Source organism: Ambystoma mexicanum, chromosome 11, assembly GCF_040938575.1.
Source record: "Ambystoma mexicanum isolate Mex_15411 chromosome 11, UKY_AmexF1_1, whole genome shotgun sequence".
NCBI classification, from domain to species: domain Eukaryota; kingdom Metazoa; phylum Chordata; class Amphibia; order Caudata; family Ambystomatidae; genus Ambystoma; species Ambystoma mexicanum.
The window spans coordinates 1,245,029,039-1,245,053,357 of NC_090934.1; the positions used below are offsets into that span (position 1 = coordinate 1,245,029,039).

Genomic DNA, 24,319 nt, shown 5'->3' on the forward strand with positions numbered 1-24,319 from the left:
ATCACAGAAAACCACAGGATTTCTGTATTGATCATCGGTTGCAAGAAGGAATGCCGCTGATACAAACGAACCATTTCCCCACACTGGCAGGGGTGTCTCCACTGTACGAAGTTCTTTACACACACCGGAGGCTTTTCCATCCTACCATTCATACACTAGTAAAAACAGGACCTGGAGAACCAGTGCAGGCCACCTCAAGGTGTGATTCAAAATGGCGGATAGGGCAGATATAGGTTTGGCCCAGCCCCCGATACCAAACCACCCACAGGTGCATTTCTTGACCCTATCCCTCCACTCCCATTGTGTAGAGGAGGACTTTTAGCAATCCCATGTCTACTTTCCCTTCTGGTTTGTTCTCGGACTTCACAAACAGAAGCTAGGAGAATTTTACTTGTATACCTATCCAAATATGTATTTCTCACTTTTTATCACCGAAACATTTAAGCATGGAAGTATTTTGAGTTACAAAAAACATCCAACAACTTCCTCTCCAAATAAGTTCACAGAAGCTCTGCTTTTGCCTCTTTGTTGCAGCTTCATTACAAACGAGAGCCCGAAGGATGAAGACAGGGAGCGGGAACACTTTGATCTGGTGAGTATGACTTCCAGGAGCCCTGTTCCTTTCTTCCCTGGTGTGGGGCGTAAGCGCTTCACAGGTATAGATATCTTCCTTCATTCTGCAGGGTTATGTGTATTCCAACTAGTCCGTCTGTCCTGCTGTATGTCATTGGGTGAGAAGGGCTCTCGTGTAATTTGCCTCTTTTTCCTGCACAGTCAATGCTGAACTTCAGTGTTCATAACTCATATTGCTAAGTAATGGGTGGATCTTGTGGGCTCAAAACCAAATTCTGCCAATGAAAGAAGAAGAGAGCTATAAAGCTTAAGGCTGACCTCTAAACCCAGAACTGTAAACCAAGGTCACACCTTTCTATTCTAAGAATGGCCAAGGAACAATAAGAACAGAGCAGAGAAAGCCAGCCTAAGATTGACCTCTGCACCCAGAATGATAAATCCTGAGCCTTCTAGCCTAAGGCTGACCTCTACACCCAGAACTACTGAATCCAAAATATCATAGGGTTAGACTGACCTCTACACCCAAAGCCACTGAATCCAAAATACCCTAGGGCGAGACTGACCTCTACACCCAGAGCCACTGAATCCAAAATATCCTAGGGTGAGACTGACCTCTACACCCAGAACCACTGAATCCAAAATATCCTAGGGTGAGACGGCCCTCTACACCCAGAACCACTGAATCCAAAATATCCTAGGGTTAGACTGACCTCTACACCCAGAGCCACTGAATCCAAAATATCCTAGGGCGAGACTGACCTCTACACCCAGAGCCACTGAATCCAAAATATCCTAGGGTGAGACTGACCTCTACGCCCAGAACCACTGAATCCAAAATATCCTAGGGTGAGACTGCCCTCTTCACCCAGAACCACTGAATCCAAAATATCCTATGGTTAGACTGACCTCCACACCCAGAACCACTAAATCCAAAATATCCTAGGGTGAGACTGACCTCTACACCCAGAGCCACTGAATCCAAAATATCCTAGGGTTAGACTGACCTCTAGACCTAGAAACACTGAATCCAAAGTATCATAGGGTTAGACTACACCCAGAACCACTGAAAGCAAAATATCTCACCTCAAGGCCACCTCAAGGCCCGCCACGACAAGGCTGGGGCCTGTCTCTGCCTGCACTCCCCCCACTCTCAGCGATGACACAGGGAGGGCTGGAGCCCTGCCCCTCATCATCCGCTCCCATTGGAGCTAAGGTGCACATCGCCTCGACGACGACGAAGGTACCAGGGCCGTGCAACTGCACCCCCTGCCTTGCCCTGCCTCTGTCTCCCCCTCTGAGGGCCAAGCAGCTCATCATCCATTTTTCATAAAAAAGCCCCGTATTGTTTATTGAAGCAGCAAGCGTGCGAGCGCCTCCTAAAATGGCCGCTGCGCCATCTGGCGTCTTCGGTTGCTAAGCAACCTCGCCAGCTGACCCGTGTGCGGAGCGCCTCGGATTGGCTCCAATTGCCCATTTCCCCCGGCCAGCAGCACCGGAAGGCGAGAGCCGGCCCGCCCACCTCAAGGCCCGCCACGACAAGGCTGGAGCCTGTCTCTGCCTGTCTCGCCGCACAAGCCGCAAGGCGCAAACCCCTGCCCGTCACTACTACCCTCGGGGAGATCTCCCACTACCCCACGGAACGCTGAGCAGCACAGACCTGGTGCACCACAAGGACACTCACACCGCCGTATCCGAACCAAACATGGAATGAGACCCATGCCAAGCAAAGACTTGCCCGCCGTTCTGGGCCATCAGTAAGCATACTATGCAATGTCTATTACAATGTTGCCTACTGAACACTTGCATTGTCCTCTGTTACTTCCCCCCGTCGTACCTCCTACTCTACACCATGCCCTCACCCTACATCTATAACTGCTCATCCAACTGAGAGCCTACCATATTTTAGCCAGGCATCTCATTCTTGCGCACACTCCCCACCACCCACGCGCATTGCCCTCCCATGCCTCACGACTGTGCATGTACACCTAGCGTGAAGTCTAAAGTGCATATTCTTATGTCCTGAGCCCAAAGTTGAATCTGCATACTTTTATGTCTTGAGCCCAAAGCTGAATCTGCATATTTTTATGTCTTGAGCCCAAAGTTGAATCTGCATACTTTTATGTCTTGAGCCCAAAGTTGAATCTGCATACTTTTATGTCTTGAGCTTAAAGTCGCACCTACATACTTTTATGTCTTGAGCCCAAAGCTGAATCTGCATATTTTTATGTCTTGAGCCCAAAGCTGAATCTGCATATTTTTATGTCTTGAGCCCAAAGTTGAATCTGCATATTTCTATGTCCTGAGTTTAGAGTCACATCTGCAGCATCCCACATTCTTAGCCTAAAGTCGACTCTGCCCTAGGCTACACCCACTATGCCCAACATGGCCCCCACCCACCCTGCTAAGCTCCCATGCTCGGACTCCATCCGCCCTACTCCGTTCCTACCTGCTCTACGCACACTAGAGCGTCTTAGCCACCAGTACCCATCCACTAACACTATCCCAAACCCCATACCCACAGCTAGAAGCACAGCCCACACGATACCAGTGCACACAAGAAACGCCAGATTAGGAGCCCGCACCACCACAGCTCACACTAATAACCACCACAAACTCACACCGCAACCACACACCAAACCCTCTATCTCTTATCCCACCTCACCCCAACACCCTTCCAACAATCTCCACACCATCACCACCAAACACAATCACAACCTTGCCAAGCCAAGCACAGACAACCCCCCCAATTCAGCTAGCCCTCATCAACGCCAGATCCCTACAAGCGCACGCCACAGAAATACACAACCTAATCTCTGACCTCGAGCTAGACGCCCTAGCCATTACAGAAACTTGGTTACATGAAGCCTCTGGTCCCGCCATATGCCAGGCCCTCCCCCCTGGATACACCATCCTCCGGCAAGATAGACCAAAACACAAAGGCGGAGGAGTGGCACTAATAATCAAAGAAACACTAAAGGCTAGACAAACCAAATCTATCTCACCCGAGAACGACTTCGATGCCCTATCAGTAAAAATCTCCCTCTCCCCTAATGACACCATTACAATGCACATTATCTACCGACTCCCAGGCCCACTCCTGAACTTCCAAGCCGACATCCTACACCTACTAGGGAACAATCTCAAACCCAACACTAAAGCCTTACTCTTGGGAGACCTGAACCTCGGCTTTAATGACACAAAAGACAAACACAGCAAAACCCTTGCGAAAGCCCTTCTAGACCTACAATTCATCCAGAGAGTCGACTCGGCCACTCACACCAAAGGCCGCATACTAGACTGGCTAGTCAACCATAACTGCAGGGTAGACATCAGTTCTAACACACCACAACCATGGACCGATCACCACCTTATCCATTTTTACATCCCAACGAAGACAGCCATTAGTCAAATCCTTCCTATGCCAGCTGCTCTAGCCAGATCTAAAAAGCTACTCTCTAAAGAAAGGATGTGCCCACTCTTAGAAGTCTCAGTACTAGCATCACCCACCTCCAACGACCCCAAAGAACTAGTAGCACTCTACGACACCACCATTAAAGAGATCATTGACACCATTGCCCCACTAGAAACAAAAAAAGCAAAAAAACTCTTCCACGCTAACTCATGGTTCAACCAAGAACTACGTGACCTAAAGACACTCAAAAGACAAGCACTCAAAAAATGGCAATCACACCCCTCCACCCTCCTACGCGACTCATACTCAACTATTACCAAGCAATACAAAAATTCCATAGCCAAAGCCAAAGCTGACGCATACAACACTAGAATCGACAATGCCCAATCACATTCAAAAGAATTATTCGTGATTTTCAATGAACTAGTCACACCGCCAGCCTCCAAACACCAAACAATCAAAGATGAGAACTGGTGTAATGACATCCAAAAAGCTATGCTAGACAAAATTGACTTACTCCAAAAGAAAATCAAAGCCAACCTCGACAATCTACCAAAGTCTCCACACAAAACACAGACTGCCCCCAGCCCCAAGCACTCCCCCCAAAACAAACACAACAACAATTTTCCACCACCTTTCACTTTCAGAAATGTATCTACCTTTGAGGTCCTACGCATCATGAAACAAATCAAACCTTCACTCTGCAAAGGGGACATCTGCCCAGCAAACATAATCAAAGACTGCTCTGAACCCCTAGCCCACTTCATTGCTACCTTCATTAATGCCTCTTTCTCCACCGGCACAGTACCCTCTTCCCTCAAAGAAGCTTGGGTTCGCCCACTACTAAAAAAACCTACGCTAGACCCGGACTCACCCAACAACTACAGACCCATCACAACAGTGCCATTCCTGCTGAAAATCCTCGATAAGGCCGCATACCTACAGATACAAGTTTACCTTGAATCACACAACATCCTAGGTAAGAGACAGTCTGGTTTCCGCCCACGCCATGGCACAGAGTCAGCACTACTCGACCTTAAGAACCAACTCCTAAAAAACATGGATAAAGGCAAATGCGCCATCCTCCTACCCCTTGACGTGTCAGCCGCGTTCGACTTAGTCGACCACAAAACACTAAGTACACATCTCACCAACACGGCCCACTTCTCATCCAATGCCACAGCTTGGATCTCATCCTTCCTGGAAGGCAGAGCTATGAGAGTTTACTCAGACCAAGCGTCAGCCACCCCCTCGCCAATCAACTGTGGAGTTCCACAAGGGTCTTGCACCTCCCCGACTCTCTACAACCTATTCACACTCCCACTATTCAACGACTTAGAAGAATTCGGCATAACGTTCACCAACTATGCCGACGACACTCAAATCCTTCTCCCACTAACTGGTGACTATGAGCAAGACCTGAAAACCCTACAAAATACTTATGCCATCATCCAGGCATGGATGGCAGCCAATGGCCTCTGTCTCAACGGAGACAAGACAGAGATCCTACTAGTAGGCCATAAAGAAACCCTCAACAAGCTAGACAAGAAATACAGTACTTTCCTCATCGAGAACTCAGTAATCTCCGTATCCCCAGCTGTAAAAACTCTGGGGGTATACCTAGACTCCACCCTGTCCATGGACAGACATGTCAGCTACATCTCCTCCTCACCAGCCCTTACAACCAAGATAATCAACGCAGTAAAGCCCCACCTGTCCACCACAAACTGCCTCAACATCGCCAGAGCGACTATAGGCGCGAAACTAGACTACTGCAACGTCCTCCTGCTAGGTACCTCGGCCAAAAACATTAACAGACTCCCAATTGCACAAAACAATGCCCTGAGAGCAGCCCTCAATATACCAAAGAGAGAACACATCTCCCTAGCAAGACAAAATGCCTATTGGCTCCCAGTTAAAGAGCGAATTCAATTCAAGACTCTCACAATCACACATAGATGCATAGCCCAAACCGCCCCTAGCTACCTCAATGAACAGATACAACCAGTCCAATCACTCAGACCCAAAAGGGACCTATATGCCAACCAACTTACAATCCCTAACTTCACCAGAGTCGAAGCTGGCGGCTCGAGCTTTGAGGTCCTAGCGCCAAAAGCTTGGAACTCCCTTCCGCCCAAGCTAAGAGCGGAAACATCCCACACAGCCTTCAGAAAAGCCTTGAAAATCACTCTATTTAAGTGAAACCCAGTTTCCAATTGTATCGCATACAATATTGTCTGTAAATTACTACTGTATCATGGCTATGGTCCCTATGTAACCCTGGAACCACATCCATTCCTGTAACCGATTCAACATGCCAAGTAAACCTTCTTGTAACAGCGCCACGATGCCCCAGGGCAGCTGCTGCGCTTTTAAAATGCAAATAAATAAATAAAAAATCCTAGGGTTAGACTGACCTCTAGACCCAGAAACACTGAATCCAAAATATCATAGGGTTAGACTGATCTCTATACCAAGAATCCAAAATGTACTACAATAAGACAGAACTCCACACCTAGAATGAATTAACCTAGAGCTTCCTAGCATAAGGCCGACCTCTAAATAAGAACAAATGAACCGCGTGGCACCAGTCTTTGTCTCATTGGTGTCAGTGCATTGGGTTTCAATGTACCAGAAGAAGTGTTCCCTGGAGTTGACAGAGGGTGTAGTTGTGGTGTATTTTACAACTATCCTAACCCTATACATGCAAGCAGTGTGTACACAATACACATATAGGCTGAGTGAAACTGGCAGACGTAATCACCTACCAGACTAGCATATGTTTGTATGTGTATGCCATACCATGGGTGAGCTCCAGATGCAGATCGGACATAATGAAAAATCAAGCAAACACTGATAAAGTATGCCTGTGCATAGGAGGACATTTCTCACACTGGTAAATGCTCATGTACTTTTAAGCCTTTCTTATGGCATGCCTTACCTGGCTTGAAGGCACACTTAATCCGCCCTGGCTGCACACATACCGAGTGCACGCAAGCACTTTACTACACTACTCTCTCCACTAGCCTGGACTACGGTCCTCGAGGGCGTTCAACCCATCACGCTTTGGAAATCATACCAATCTTAAAAGGCACTATACAAATGGCCAATAACATACCATAACATAGATAGTGTGATGTATTTCTGCCAATGTCTCTGTATTAATCTGTGAATCTCTCTCTGTACAAGGAGTATATATGGACATGTATATGGGTCTGCATACATGTAATGTTTATCTCCTATTGTTTCCTCCAATTAGACACCCAATAAATACAACACTTTGTACCATAAGCTGTTCAAGGACCTGCCAAGCGAGGAAGGTTTATTGAAAGGTGAGCCCTGAAGACTTGGGGGGCCAATCGGACAGTCATGACTATGTCATGACTGTGAGTTCTCATAAATGGGATGTCATGGTGCCATGCATTATAATATTGGTTGCATGGATGTCACAGGACCGTTAAAGGGCTATTGTGGCGTTTATAATGGGATGTGCAATTGGACATGAGGTGGATGTTGTGCAAGTGGCATATATATATAAATATATAATATATTATTTTTTTTCTCGCTGTTTTCTCCTTATCTCCCTTCTCCCTCTCTTCCTGCCCTCCCTTACTTTTTTCTGTGCACTTACTCTATCAGAATTGTCCCTGGACCTAGTATGATAGCAACAAATGTTTCACTCCCCCCCTCCCTTTACTTGTTCTACCCCCCGATCCCACTCCAGCACTATCTGAAATGTTGTCAGGGCTAGTATGGTAATCACCTGTCTGTTTCCCATTTCCTTCCTATCTGGGTTTTAGCTCTTGCACTATCTGAAATGTCATCAGGCTTAGTACAATAGTAGCTTGTTTTGTTCCTCTCCCTCCTTTCTCCTCCCCTCTCCCTCACCTTTTGTATATTTGCTGCTCTACCAGAAATGTCATCAGGCCTAGTACAGTAGTCGCCTGTCTGTTTCCCATTTCCTTGCCATCAGTGTCTTAGCTCTTGCACTATCTGAAATGTCGCCAGGCCGAGTATGATAGTTATTTCACATTCTTGTTGTTCATGGCCTATGAGAATGTCATTGTATTTTCCCTTGATCCCTCCCTTGCTGTGGAGCACTTTGAAACACATTGTGTATAGGCGCTATATAAATAAACTATCATATCGTATTGTATTTTTTCAAGTTCTGTGAGATTGTAACATCCTCTAAGTTTTGGGGTTGTGGCTTAGGTTAAGGTGTAAGTTATCTTATGTGTTGACATACATTTCAGGATGGACTTTGGCAGTGTTTGATATGGTTCCTCTGTTTTAGGGTGGGGATTGTGTGTTTTTCGATGCATGTGATATTATAATTATAATTGGTTATTTGTAGCACGCTTAATACCGAAGAGGTTTCTGCTGTAGACTATATAAAGGTATGTGTATAAAGGGGTTTGCATTGTTGAACATGTGGCTGTGCGTAGCGTTGTGATGTATTTTTGTTTCATTTTCATCGTGCAATCTGTTGCTTTTTTGTGATGTGCTATGGGCTCCATATCTTATCAGATGTGTTGACGAGTGCGGCAATCTGTATGTCATGTAGTTTATGCGGATTTGCCAGATATATTGTGTAAAACCTTAAGAAATATGTTTTGCGTTGAAAATGGTCACATCTGCTAGTTTTAAATGGTGTGAGACCATGAGAGCTCTTTATTTGACCTTGTGTGTGATGCGTTTACAGTTCTGTGATGTGTTTTGCATTGTGTGATGATTTGGGACATGTTTAAAAGGTGACATTTGGCAAAGTTGTTTTATGTTGTGAGCTGTATCTTGTGAAAGAGGTACATGCTGTAATGTGGTGTGTTATGTTTGGGTTGTGCGGTCTGTTGTTATTGTGTGCATTCAGTAATGTGACAAAATGACAGCTGTATGTAAAATTCCATTGCTGGTTCTAAATGTTGTATTGCAGCGTGGGTTGTGTGGTATTGCGAAAGCTGTACGTTGTGTATCATTACACGTCACTGGGCCTCGTTACGAATCAGGTGTTAAGGGGTTAACGGCGCCGTAAACGGCGCCGACTCTTAACGCCTTATTCCGAGGTCCCTTTGCGCCATGGTGAGTTTAACGCCTGCTTTTTGCAGGCGTTAAAATCCATGGCGCTAAGGGACCATGGTGCTAATTACGCCACCGTAATTTACGGTGGCGTAATTAGCGCCTTCCCCACTCCCATTATGCCCTATGGGGCAAAAATGGGAATGGGGAAGGGTAAAATGGGAAATGGGGATTTACCGCCCCACTCACCTTGGAATGGGGCGGTAAATCCGCCATCCACCATGGTGTAAACCTAGTTTACACCATGGTGGTAAGGGTACGACCCAGGCGGTAACTTACCGCCTGGGTCGTAATGAGGCCCACTGAGTGTATCGTGGATTGATGTTGATTGTGTTTATTTGTGATGCGCAAATCCTCAAGGGAACCAGGCAGGATCTGCATCTAGCGGCATATGACAACAGTGTGGCGAACAGGAAGGCCAATGGAGTGTATTGTGAGTTGATTACATGGGAATGTTCTGTTTTATTTGTTTGTTTATTTACTTGTAACGCGCACCAGACCCAAGGGTATACATACCTGTTTATAGTCGAATTGTTTCTAAGTGATATTAATTTCAGCAGGTAAGGAACATTTCGTTTCTGGAGGATAGAGAGATGTCCAGGATCCCACAACTTGGGTCACGTGGGTAAGATGGTATTGCAACTCGGGTCCCCAGATTCCACACTGATGTATCCAGGGACGTTGTGTTGCGTAATCGATGGTGATCGGTCCCCTTTGCATTGTGTTGGTGTGTGATGTGTTGGCTTCTCTGGGTTAAGTAACAATGGAGGAACTCTTATGTTTTGCAAGTTGACCTTGTCTGTGCGATGTGTAGAGACCTGCGCACTTGAGATTCTGTCAGCTTTTTGCAATTTCCCTGATGTGCTTAAACTAAATATATCTTGTCAGTTCTACCGTCATGAAATATGTTGTGAGTGCAAAACCATTGCTCTGTAAAGTACGTGACAAGCAAGTGCTTAATTGATGTTGTGAAGTGTCCTATAAGGGCGGTAACGTGGGAGGCGCTGGACAGAGGCCAACATGGGGAGGCCTTTATGGACAAGAGTGAGGACCATGAAATTAACACATGCCTGAGCAGGCAGCCCAAAGGACAGAGGTCTGCAACCTTTGGCTCTCCAGATGTTTTGGACTACAACTCCCATCAGCCCTAGTCAGCTTGGTCCGTGATGAGAGATGACGGGAGTTGGAGTCCAAAACATCTGGAGAGTCATAGACTCTGAAAGACTGGAGCAACATCGCCCAGCCTGTAGGCATTCAACCAAAGGCGGGAACAATGCTTCATCAATCAGACTCTGAAAGACTGGAGCAATCTTCATCCTGATATTTGTTCATCCTCCTTCCTGTTGTCCTTGGGATCCAAGCTAAAAACGCCCTGTTTCACTAGTCATTTCAGTGCACAAGGCCCACGCCCCTTTTATGGTATTAGTGACTATGCAAGTTCCATTAATCATTCAATCGGGATAAACTGTCCTATGAAGGGGTGTCCGGTAAACCTGACTGCCCTTTACTCCCAGAACCAATTAGATCAGAGTTTCAATTCATAAAACTGACCCCCACCACAAAAAGGAGGACCACAGAGGGTCATTGCTTAGCACTGACCTCCACACCTGGGATGAATGAGCGCAGGATCTCCCAGACTAAGAATGACACGTATACTCAGGACTAATTAGCCCCTCTGTGTCAAAGTCTAATGACATCCAAGCTAGTGTAACCAGCGCAGTGGGAGAAGTATGCCCGATGATTGTTGAACCATCATCTCCTATGTGTGAAAGCAGTTTGTAAGACCATATATGTTTCACTTCACATGCAGATGGAGCCTGAAATTGAGAGCCAGACTGAAAACGCTATGAACTAATCAAGTTCTGATATTAAGACTGTGGAGGCTTATAAGAGTAGATGTTTAGCAAAAGCAGAGAGCGGTCAAGGATCCAGGGTTTGTTTACATACATGACCTTAGTATGAATAGGCAATTTACTGGATTACCGGTTCCTTGGTTTAACATTTTAATAGGAATTTAGAGAAATGTGTTTAATGCTGTACAAAACGCCAATTCCACTTCCTACATCTCTTCAAATGACCACCACTGACAAAGCAAAAGCTGCATATCATGTTTCTCATTTAAGCTGAGATGCATTAGTCTGGGATACACAATTCCCCATATCCAAATTCACTGTCAAGCGCTTATCTAACAAAATGACTGTTAAGGGTGCCAAATTTGCAATCTCCTTCAGTGCGTAGATAAGGTGCTACCGTGAGGTGGTGTTAGAAGAAGACTGTGATCTTATTGCCTACGGCAACACCACCCAATTGAACTTGCCCAATTAAAATATTAAGTGTGCATGTTTTGGGCTTTACTGCTTTAAACAACTCACAAAGATAAACCTTTGAGTAGACTTTGGGCCAGATTCCCTCCAAAGGTACTGGAGCCAACATCCCTCAATCTGAGCGTGAAGGGAGCCTTCATCTGAGGAAAGCAATGCTTCTCCCAGTAAGATCCGCCTTAAGGAAATGTTCGAGCTGATACAGACAGGGTAAGATTTTGGAGTAACAGAGAAATACTTGAGTCTGGATTTATGTAGTCTTGCTAAGATCACCTGGCGCTGTGAAGATTATCTTCTGAAATTACCAGTCTTGCCCTGCGTCAAGTAATGCTAATGTTCAGGTTGGGCCAATTTCCAATAGAAGTACATTTTGTATTTGTGAAGCAATCTCTCAAAAAGAGTGCTGTTATAGGTGTTCAACAACTATTGTTGATAATATAATGCAGTTCGTATCTATGTCAATTTCTGAAGGCATCACCCAAGCTTTCCTGTACCTTACACAGAAAAAGGCGAGCACGAGAACATGGAACATTGCTCTGGAGGCAATTGTGCACTAAGATGTATTGGAGGATTTGCTTGTGACTGTAGCCATTACAACGGAATTCTTGAACAAGATAACTTAGTCTATATTGGTAGTGCCAATATGAATAGCTGGTCAGTTGGATTGGGTAAATGTGTGAACTTACTAAAATTAATGGCTTTCAGTTATACTTCTGAAGTTTGATTTATGAATGCCTTTATTTACTCATTACTTGGTGCTTTTAATTGAATTGTAGTCTGACTCGTAGCCTTATGGCGACATTCTAATAAGATTTTGCGCTGGTGTTTCTGTGTGAGATAACTAATACCAGTTTAGATTTTTGCAACTGATCATCGCTCACTGATGATTTCTGATCATTTTCAATCATTTTTATCCAAACAAAATGGAAAAAAGATATTCCATTAAAGAGCAGTTTTGAGCAGCATGTGCGAGTACAGAACAATGTTTGCACAGCTCAACGAAGGTGAGCAGAATTGCTGACAACTAAATAAGGAACTCAAGATGTAACCGCATACGTAGCCCACTTTATTATATTGACTGAAGGGCATTGGTCAGAAGAAGCCAAATTAACATTATCTCATCATGGGTCAAGTGTAGAGTTGAAAGGCCTTTGGCAGCAGCTGCCTCTATCCCCACTAAGGGAACTGATCAGAGTAAGGTAGCTAGACCAATGAATTGTCTTCACATCTGGATGAACACTTACTTAATAGACAATGTATATGGGAGGAGGGTTAAAATTCAGCCTCTAATGTCTCAAAAGGTTTGTGTAGAGAAAATGAGCATAAAGCATGTGATGGCCTTAAAAGGTAGTTAAAATGGTTAACATTAGGCCACAGGTGTGAGGTGCAATGCCAGGGTGGGGCTTTTGGTCAAAAGCCGTTCCTTGGGTTTAGAACTCATAACATTGTGATCATTTTAACTAAAAAGGTTTGTTTGAAAGTGAAATGAAGAGTTAATGCAACTGGTAACTTTTGGGGGTCCTCGATAGCCCAAAAAAAAGACAAAATTATATTTTCCTGTGTATGTATTGATGGGAGAGCAAACACAATATCAGACAAACATTGGCAAAGCCAACAGTTTTGGCTTGTGTATTAGATGTGAAATTGTCAGGCAGTGACTGATATCATATGCACAAGTACTCACGCCATTTCCCAGCTGCTTCCATCATATGGCCTGGTTGTACTATTATGCCAATGCCTGACACATGTCCGTTCCCTGCCTACACAAAAGCTAAAACTTCTGGCTTTGCCAATAGGCTGTTTCTTAACAAGATCCCAGGGGGGTGTGTGTTGGGCAGGGAGGGGCAGGTAGGGGATGGGAATGGCCATAGGGATTCCCATAGCTATGGACACTGAATGGATGGGTATTGTGAGAAACCTGAAGATGTCTCCCCGACTAGTCCCTGGGGATCTGTCATCCAGGTGGCCAGGACACGGGTGTCCTTTAACAGTAAAGACAGACACAAGTGATCACAGTTCACGGGTGTTTATTAAACTGTATGCAGGGTGGAAAAACGCCTGATCTAAACCTAAATCTAAGATGGGAGCAAGTATCGACCATCAAATGAAAATAAGGCAGTCCTAGTGGCGTTGTGTCAAATAAAAAGGGCCTATTCTAAGTAACCTATTGCCAAATCGTACAACTAATACAAAAAGGGTGTGGGATAGTTTTCAAGAAAAGAAAGAAGTGTTCACAAATAATATGTCAGGATGCACTAGCCTGGTTCTCCCTTCCCCACATTTTGAGCACGGGTTAAGGTAGGATCTTGGAGCACACTACACTCTCGAGCTTCCCCAGCACGAGACGACTGTTCCGCTTGCAGCTGTCAGGGTCGTCGATGGCCAAGCCTTGTTTCCCTTGAAAGTCTCTTGCCTTCGAGGGCCTGACGTATTCAAATAACAAAACAAAAGTTACTTCAACAAATGAAAGTTTGTTTCCTGGTTTTACTTAGGGTTGGATTATTCACCCCTGAGTCCCCCTCATCCGGGCGCTGACCCTTGTTCCTCGTGGTGTTGGGTGATAGCTTTTCACCCTCTGGATCTCCCTCTTCCGGGTTTTGATCCTAAAACAATTCCTATCGATATCTAGGCCTTCTGTGATTGAGTCTCCTCTGACTGAGGGCCTGAAAGGTTCACCAAAACAACTAACAAACACAAAGTTCTGTTCCACGTATTTCTCGGGTGATAGATTCACCCATGGGTCTCCCGGGTCTCCCTCTTCCCGGCGCAGCCCCTCTTTGCTTTTAGCCTCCCTCCACCGGGTTCACTATGGCTATTCCAGCGTTGACCAGCCTCCCTCCTCCGGGTTCACTATGGCTTTCCTTTCACTTTCGTGGGATTCACGCCCCTTGTTTCTCAATGTATTTTCAAACAGTTCATAGTAGACATCCCTCTACCGGGTTTGTTTGTGAACACACTGTTTCTTGGGACTATAGACTTTGCCTCTTCTTCGTTAGCATCCCTATTCTGGGTTCACTCTTGCCAACTTCACATTCACTTTGCTTTCTCTTGAGGGGGGATTCACTTCCCTTACTTTCTCTACCGTTCTTAGGTCGACTGTACAGGGATTTTGCTTGACCTCCTGTATGACCACTTTGACCTGTCTTGGCGGCTGTCCTACGGCGTTCTAGTAACTGTAGTTTCATCAGGCGGAATAGAGCCGGGTTTCTCGAGACAGCACCCACGTGGTGCCAGTTTCCTCTGCAGCTGGTCTCACTGTAACACTTTTACAGTTCTTTGAACTTGGTCCAACTTGCCATTTTGCGACTTTCATTCACCAAAGCCCAGCTCTTATCGGCTCTCCCCTCGACTCACTGGCTGTGATGAACCGCTTGGCTTGCCTCGTAACTGGAGTCAAGGCCGGTACCACGGAAGCAGGAGTCTCCCTTGCTCCCGCTCATCAGCGTCGACACACTCTGTGTACCATTGACATCTGTTGCAGCACACTTGGGCTATTGTCCTCGGTGTTACGATTTGCTCTGCCAAGGTTTTGCAGGTCTGCGTCAAAAAGGGCAAGGTCGTTTCTCTCCTTGTCAGCCTCATGACATTCGTCGCCTTTCTCCTCCTCTTGAACTGCCGGGCCGGGATAGCTGTCTCGCCGTGCGGTCTGCCTTGCTCGTATTGTGCTCTGCCTTGCTCGTATTGTGCTCTCTTGCTCTACCATGTATCCCTGTGGGGAAGAAAAAGGGCCGTGAGGTGTGTGTGATTCTGATCAATTGCCTGACTTTGCCTGACCATGGTATTGGGACATGTCAGGTAAACGGCTCTGGTGTTAGTCTGTTATCTTCTGTGTTGCATGAAGGTGTTTGTGTCGGAAAGAGGGGGCAGTGTGTTTTAATGTCCAATGAAAGAGGATGGGGAAAAGGTGTTGAATGTAATTATAGCCTTCATCCTAGGGATTTTGGTAAATTCAGAAGAGTGAGATTGGTGGGGGTTGTGGAGTGAACAAAACTGTATTTATCATGACCTGAACAGGGGGGATTGTGAGAATGGTAGTGTGTTGTCAATGCAGTATAGTGGGGTTTCGGGACAGAATAATTAGAGGGACGTGAAGAAGAATGTCCAGGAATGTTCTGGCAGGACGCAGGAAAACAGGGATTTTGGGATAGATAATCTTTGGATCAGATAGATAATCTTGGGATGTAAGCAGGTTGGAGATTTTAGGGGATTTGTTTTGTACGGAGAAGTCATTGGATCTGGGTAGGAGAGATTTAATGAGAGGAGGTGAGGCAGATGTATTGTAGCCTATATAAGGCCTCAGAGATATTATTCGCCTCTCCTTCTTCCTCAGCATAGTACTGCATCTCACATGGGGCATTCCTCTGAGCATAACCCCAGGCTCCCTTACCCAGGTGATCCTCCTTCGCTCGTCCACCCTCAGAGTTGGGATCTGAGAGCACCAGCCCTCCCCTGGCTACCTGAATAAGGGTTTCCCGCGGTCTACCTGGGAGAATACCCTCCGGTTTCTCACACTACGGAGTGCATTTATGCATCCAAACATAGACCACGATCTTGCCCCAGACAAAAGAGGAATCCATGAAAAATGTGGTAGACGTGGGTTCACACACACACACACACACACACGCACGCACGCGCACGCACGCACGCACGCACGCACACACACACCCCCTCCCCCCCGCTCTGTTTAACTACTCTCACTCCCAAATTGGAAGACATGGTCTCCAAGCACTTTACTTGATAAACCCTGATGCTCAGCAATTCTTGCAGTTGGTAGAACATTTGCTTCAATCAAAGGTACCGTTGTCATTTAGTGCCAGATTAGTGTCTTTATTTGATTACCAGCTGACAGTCAGCTGGAGCAAAGACGTTTTCAACTCTCAGAAAGATGCAGTTGCTCACGCAGGGAGCTCTGCCCATACTGTGCTTGAGAGGTTTTAGTTGGGTTGGGCTAACATTGTTTCCTTCCCATAGTTCTGATATTGGGTGCCCACCACAGTGCGGGAATACCTCTCAGCTAGTAATATTTTCCAGTGAGAAGCCTTCATCCATGTTCAGCAAAGAACCATCCCCTCAGCGTTTTTGAGCCCAGACATGTCCTGGATGTATCAAGCACGCTCGACTCCAGGAATCCTACACTATACTTGTAAATGGAGCCTCTTTGCTCCCCTGTGATTACAGGCGCAAACCATATGTCTATGCTTTATAATATCATAAGGGTACAGGCACATTATCATAGCTGGTGCATGAAGGTAGCCAGCTCTACTCCATGGAGGTGGGAGGAAGAAGGATCTTGTGGTGCTTCCATAGGGGGCTACAAGTGACAGTCTAATGGTTAATGGCACAGTGCTGCAGCTACGTGGACACTACGCAGACCCCATCAGCAAAAGAGTTATGGAAGGAAGAGAACACAAATTAGTCTTGCAAAACCTCTTTAAGTACTAAACAACTGAACTAGCGAAGGCCATGGGGAAATGTAAAGAGGGAGCTGCAGCCTCAGTGCACATCCACTCCAGCTGCTACCACTTGACACATTTGTGTTACTCTCACTGGACTGGGGGAGTAATCAATGTGAACAAGTAGGAGGGGGATTAATGACTGATGTGTGAAAGGAGGCTACGCTTCTTACATGGGCTTCTGAATGAGCCTGACACATTGAACCTTGAGTCTGGGCCTTCCCGTTGTGAGAAACCTGAAGGTGTCTCTCTAGCTAGTCCTTGGGGGATCTGTCATCCAGGTGGCCAGGACATGGCCATCGCTATTGGATCCAGTTCCTGGAGGGTGGACCAATGAGGGCGGATCACCTAGATGGGGAGGTATTAGGGGAGTGGGACACCGACGGGTGAGATGAGGTATCTGTCATGGGGACAGGGCGATGGAAGTGTTGGACGCGATGGAAGCGCCATTAAGGCACCCTTCACGGCGCCCTGTGCAGCGGTCTAGCTGTTACGTTCTGGGCTCTTCATATTGAGGTTAGCCACGCCCCCTCCTTGCGTTGCAACTGTTTCCTGTTCTTCGCTACACTGGTGCCTTCGGTTCCCGTGCCCTCTGTGTAATAACCTCCCGTTTGGATTCTCTCTTCCTTAGCGTCCTTGTTCTTTTTCAGCCTTTAGCGGTTCTACTCTCGGAATCTTTTCTTTCTTTCTGTTTCCTTCCTCCGTTTCTCTACCTCCGCTTGACTTTGCACTTTCAGGTGACTCCGCCTCTTTTTTCTCGGCATTTTCGGACTGCCTTTCCTCCGGCTCTGTTATTTTCAACTTGCCACGTTTACTGCTCCTTCGAGCCTCTGGCTTTTCCATTTACTTTCTCTCTCCGCAAACATTTGGTGAATTCATCCGTATTCTGCCTTTCCTTATTTTCGATACTTATGGTCCTTTTCTCCGGTGCTATTCATTAGCGTCTTTGCTGTATCACGTCTGGTTTCACGGCTCTGTCTTGTAGTTTGTTTTGGCCTTCCTCCTGTGTTCCACTACGCCCTACCTGCTGTCGATCCTTATTGGATGGATGAAGGAACTTGTCGGAGATCGAAGCTGGATCTGATACCTGGGACTTTCCGGATCCTCTGCTGCGGACCTTCTTGCCCTTGTTCTCTCGGGGCGCTTGCTCTAACGCACCTCAGTGACTGTTTCCTTCCCGGAACTGAAAGATCTTCCATCCAGCCCTGTACGCATTCAAACAATTCAGGGGTTTTTTCTGCCACTGGCTTTTTCCCCTCAACAGGCTGTGCAGGGAGTCCTCCGCATTGGTTGCTGTCTGTCTCCCTACACAACCACTGTGGCGAGTTCCCGGAACAGACCGTATCTCTTCTCTAAAAAAAAGACTCCGGACCGGACGACGCTATCTGCTGAGGCTGAAATATCTTCCTGCGAATCAGACACCGAATCACAGGTGAGCCCCACTATTGACAGATTGCAACGCCCAGTAATGGCCTCAGCAGAGCAGGTCCAGGAGCTGATAAATGCAGTACAGAGCCTCTCCCTGGAGATGCAGGGAGTGAAGACGGAAAATGCAATACTCCGACAAATGGTGACCACTAGAGACGCCCATCTGTCCGACCTACCGCCTTTTTCTCTTGCAGTTGGGAAATTTGATGGAGCACCCAAGAAGGTTAAAGAGTTTTTGGATGCCTGCCTGGTTTACTTTACTTTCCGGCCCACTACATATGCCTCAGACCGCACTCGAGTGGGATTTCTCATATCAAACATGATTGGGAATGCCCTAGCTTGGGCTACTCCGTTGGTCACGTCCAACAATCCGGTCCTACAAGATTATAACGCCTTCACTAACTTGTTACGACAGTCTTTTGAACGCCAGGAGATCGGCTTTTTGGCGGGTGAAGCAATGTTTGATATCAAGCAAGGATCTACGGACCTAATGTCCTATATCTCAGCATTTAAGAGACTGGCAGCTGAAGTGGGTTGGCCCGAGACCGTGCAATATACTGCATTCAGAAGAGGTCTACATGAAGATCTAAAAGACGAGTTGGCAAGGGTTCCTAGACCGGCTACGCTAACTGAATTATTCTCTCTGGTTCTTCAAATCGACTATCGTATTATGGAACGGAAGACAGAAAGAAGAAAGGGTCGACCTCAGATAACCCCAGTTCCTGGAAACCCATCCTCGACACCTCAACCATCCCACCGGGGAGGGGAAGAACCAATGCAAATCAGCACAGCCAGGGGTCCCCTTTCCTCCGTGGAAAGAAACAGAAGAAAAGAAAGAGGCCTTTGCATGTATTGTGCATCAGACGCTCACTTCCTTAGGGACTGCCCAGAAGTACCCCCACGGCGTCGGGGAAACGACGGACCCCGGGTTTAGAAGGAGCCGCTTACCGGGGTGTAGTGGAAGGCTCACCTTGTGCTCAAACTTCAGGAGAAGATCCACATCTTATGGTTTTACAACTCACTCTGCAGTGGAAAGATCAGCCTGAGAAAACAGCCCTAGCCCTCATTGACAGCGGAGCAGCTGGCAATTTCCTCGACGTAAACTGGGCCACACAAGAAGGCATCTGCCTAGTGAATAAAGAGGAGAAACAAAAGGTGGAAGGAGTAGACGGACGCCCCTTGAGTTCGGGACCTATTGTGCAAGCAGCGACCAACATCCAAGTATGTATTTCTCATCACAAGGAAATCCTCGAATTCGATGTCATAAGAGCAGCACATTTTCCTGTAATTCTTGGGATCCCTTGGCTACGTCGACATAATCCAACGATAAACTGGTCCCTCAACACCATAAGATTTGATTCGGAGTTTTGTGTCCATCATTGTTGTCTCCATAATCAAACAGAAAGAGTTGCTGTCTCGTGCCCCTCGGTGATTTCTGACACTCTTCAGGTCCATCATATCCATTCAGTATTTCAGGAGTATGCTGATGTATTTGAAGATCGACTACCTAAGGATCTACCCCCACATCGTCCGGAAGACTGTGTTATTGACCTGATTCCGGAGACTTCGGTCCCTTTTGGGCGCATGTTCTCCTTGACCTTACCCGAAAAGCAAGCTTTAAGGATCTATTTAGATCAAAACCTACAAAACGGATTGATCCGGCCTTCTAAATCTCCAGCTGGAGCTTCTTTGTTTTTCATTGCCAAGAAGGATACTAGTGAGCTGCGCCCCTGCATCGATTATAGAGGACTAAACAAGATCACTGTGAGAGATCGCTACCCAATGCCTTTGATCAAGGACATACTGGAAGCAGTCGAAGGGGCACGCCTGTTTAGTAAACTTGACCTAAGAGGTGCCTATCACCTCTTAAGGGTAAAGAAAGGGGACGAATGGAAGACGGCTTTCCGTACACCTTTTGGACTGTTTGAATACAGAGTTATGCCGTTTGGTCTAGTCAATGCCCCGGCAGCCTTCCAGAGGTTTATGGACCATCTATTTGGTGACTTATTGTTTGTTTCAGTTATTGTCTACTTGGACGACATTTTAGTTTTCTCTCGCCATCCTCATCAACATCAGGAACATCTTGCCGAGGTTCTGAGGAGACTGAGGCGCCATCAACTCTTTGCTAAACCCGAAAAATGTCTTATTGCTGTGCCTTCCGTACCCTACTTAGGATTTGTCCTATCTGAACAAGGCATCGAAATGGATCAGAAGAAGGTCACGGCTATTCTCGAATGGCCCTCTCCTTCCACTGTAAAAGAGGTACAAGCCTTCTTGGGTCTCTCCAACTTCTATAGAAGGTTCATTCTCAACTTCTCTGAACAAGTACTCCCCATCACTACTCTTCTAAAAAAGAACGTTCCCTTCAGTTGGAATCACACTGCGGAACAAGCGTTTCAAGGATTGAAGAAAGCCTTTTGTTCCGCCCCCATACTAAAACAACCTGATCAAAGAATACCCTTCATTGTTGAAACGGACGCTTCAGCGGGAGCCCTGGGGGCAGTACTCAAACAAGAGTTCAACAGGGTTGAACACCCTATTGCCTACCTCTCGCGCACACTAAACCCCAGTGAGTACAATTACTCAGTAATTGAAAAGGAGCTGTTGGCCATTAAAAAGGCATGCTCGGAATGGAGACATCTACTTCAAGGGTCAAGACACCCATTTGAAATTCGTACAGACCATAGCAATCTTAAGGTGTTACAACAAATGGAGTGCAGGAACTCCAGACAAGCCCGATGGGCTTATTTCTTTGCTCAATATGATTTTTACATTACCTACCTTCCAGGTAGCAAGAACATATTGGCAGACTGCTTATCCAGGAGTCCTTCTTCTTTTGCCAGTCCACCTTTTAAGGGAGAAGATATGTTCCCAGAAGTCCGATTTGTTCATTCACTTTCCAAGTTTCTTCAGAAAGTAAAAGAAGCCTCGATAGAGGCTCTCAAGCCTCTTCCCAAATGTGTAAAGAACAAACTAACCAAGAAAGAAGAAATGTGGTTCCATCAAGGAAGACTCTTTGTACCTGTTGCCGGACTACAAGAACGAGTCCTTCATTGGGGTCACCATTCTCGGATCGCAGGGCACAAGGGCTTCGCTGCCACAGCTGACCTTATCCGACGGATGTTTTGGTGGCCGTCCATGCTTTCCGACATCAAACAATTTGTTAGTTCTTGTCCTATCTGTGCCAGAAGTAAGACAATCCCTTCTAAACCGGCAGGGCTACTGTTACAACCCAGACTTCCAACTACTCCGTGGTCACATGTCTCCACGGATTTTGTGACTGATCTTCCGTTATCACAAGGATGCACTGCAATCATGGTTACGGTCGACAGTTTCAGCAAGATGGGTCATTTCACCCCTCTGAAAGGAGTACCTTCGGCTCCGGAGATGGCACAGGTGTTTCTCAGAGACGTGATTAGACTCCATGGTATTCCAACTACCATCCTATCTGACCGAGGCTCACAATTCACTTCAACATTCTGGAAGACGTTATGTGGCCTGCTAGGGATTGAAAGAGCTCTCACCTCTGGATACCATCCCCAGTCAAATGGACAGACAGAGCGGCTCAATGCCACCATGGAGCAGTATCTCCGTTGCTTTGTCAATAATCAACAAGACGACTGGGTGTCACTCCTACCCTTAGCCGAATTCTCTTATAATAATACAGTACACTCAGCCATCAAGATGTCACCCTTCTTCTGCACATATGGGCAACACCCCCGATCCTTTCCGCTGGATAAGATCCAACCTTCAAACCTGCCAACGGTGGATTCCCTGTTAGAAAACATACACAAGACCCAACAGATGGCTGTTAGTAATCTGCAAGAAAGTCGAGCCCGATATAAACATCAGGCAGACCTACACCGCACCCAAGATCCTAACTGGCAAGTCGGAGATAAGGTCTGGCTCTCTACCAAGTATCTACCCAGATGGACTCATCCATCAAAATTGGCCCCCAAATATCTAGGTCCATATTCAATCACTGCTCGGATTAATCCAGTGGCTTTTCGACTAAAACTTCCTCATCAACTCAGCCGAATCCACCCAGTGTTTCACTCTTCTTTGTTGAAGTCATTTATCCCTGATCTTCACCACCGGAAAAAAAGATTCCAGATAAAGAGCCGGGAACCTGACCCAGAAGTCTATGAAGTAGACAAGATCCTGGACTCCAGATATTACAGAGGCAGACTTCAGTACTTGATCCGGTGGAAAGGATATTCTCAGGCTGAAGATTCCTGGGAACCTGTGACAGGTATTTCAGCTCCCAGATGTGTAAGGCAGTTTCATGCCCTTCATCCCGGTAAACCCGGGGTAGGTACCCCTAGAAGGGGGCATACTGTCATGGGGACAGGGCGATGGAAGTGTTGGACGCGATGGAAGCGCCATTAAGGCACCCTTCACGGCGCCCTGTGCAGCGGTCTAGCTGTTACGTTCTGGGCTCTTCATATTGAGGTTAGCCACGCCCCCTCCTTGCGTTGCAACTGTTTCCTGTTCTTCGCTACACTGGTGCCTTCGGTTCCCGTGCCCTCTGTGTAATAACCTCCCGTTTGGATTCTCTCTTCCTTAGCGTCCTTGTTCTTTTTCAGCCTTTAGCGGTTCTACTCTCGGAATCTTTTCTTTCTTTCTGTTTCCTTCCTCCGTTTCTCTACCTCCGCTTGACTTTGCACTTTCAGGTGACTCCGCCTCTTTTTTCTCGGCATTTTCGGACTGCCTTTCCTCCGGCTCTGTTATTTTCAACTTGCCACGTTTACTGCTCCTTCGAGCCTCTGGCTTTTCCATTTACTTTCTCTCTCCGCAAACATTTGGTGAATTCATCCGTATTCTGCCTTTCCTTATTTTCGATACTTATGGTCCTTTTCTCCGGTGCTATTCATTAGCGTCTTTGCTGTATCACGTCTGGTTTCACGGCTCTGTCTTGTAGTTTGTTTTGGCCTTCCTCCTGTGTTCCACTACGCCCTACCTGCTGTCGATCCTTATTGGATGGATGAAGGAACTTGTCGGAGATCGAAGCTGGATCTGATACCTGGGACTTTCCGGATCCTCTGCTGCGGACCTTCTTGCCCTTGTTCTCTCGGGGCGCTTGCTCTAACGCACCTCAGTGACTGTTTCCTTCCCGGAACTGAAAGATCTTCCATCCAGCCCTGTACGCATTCAAACAATTCAGGGGTTTTTTCTGCCACTGGCTTTTTCCCCTCAACAGGCTGTGCAGGGAGTCCTCCGCATTGGTTGCTGTCTGTCTCCCTACACAACCACTGTGGCGAGTTCCCGGAACAGACCGTATCTCTTCTCTAAAAAAAAGACTCCGGACCGGACGACGCTATCTGCTGAGGCTGAAATATCTTCCTGCGAATCAGACACCGAATCACAGGTGAGCCCCACTATTGACAGTATCCCCCTTCTTTCAACACCTTTTCCCCGTACCACGTAGGACATTCAAAACCATGCCCCCCCCCTTTCCAACACAGACACTTTCACACGACACACCAGAGAACGGATTAACACCAGAGCTGTTTACCTGACATGTCCCAAAACAAGGGTCAGGCAAAGTCAGGCAATTGATCAGAATCACACACACCTGATGACCCTTTCCGTTCCCCACAGGGATAAAATGTGGAGCAAGAGAGCACAGTACAAGCACCGCAGACAGCACGGCGAGACTGTTAATCAGGCGCAGCAGTTCAAGAGAAGGAGAAAGGCGTCAGGAATCGAGAGGGTGGCAATGAGGAAAGTGACCTTGCCCTTTTTGTCCCATACCCGCAGAATTTGGAGAAAGAAAGCCTAAGACCACGAACAATAGCACAAGTGTCTTGCAGCAGATGTAAACGGTACACAGGGCAAGCCTACGCCGATAAGCAGGAGCGAGGGAAGCTCCTGCAACTGTGGTACTGGCCTTGACCCCAAAGAAGAAGAAAAGCCAAGCTGTTCATCACAGCCGGTGAGTCAAAAGGGAAATGATAAGAACCAGGCTGTGTTGAGTGAAAATCGCAAAGTGGCAAGTTTGAACCAAGTTCTATGAACTGTAAAAGAACTGTAACAAGTGTTAAAGGGGAAACCAGCTG

At 46.7% G+C, this 24,319-nt stretch overlaps 1 protein-coding gene across 5 annotated transcripts in view; it reads left to right on the plus strand.

Moving 5' to 3' along the window:
• GRAMD2A (GRAM domain containing 2A) overlaps positions 1–24,319 on the plus strand; it is a 439,501-nt gene that overhangs the window by 329,415 nt on the left and 85,767 nt on the right. For all 5 annotated transcript variants that reach the window (XM_069624655.1, XM_069624656.1, XM_069624653.1 and 2 more), the window contains 2 exons: positions 535–592; positions 7,245–7,317. In XM_069624655.1, coding sequence (XP_069480756.1) covers positions 535–592; positions 7,245–7,317 — 131 coding nt within the window. The remainder of the gene's footprint in view (positions 1–534; positions 593–7,244; positions 7,318–24,319) is intronic.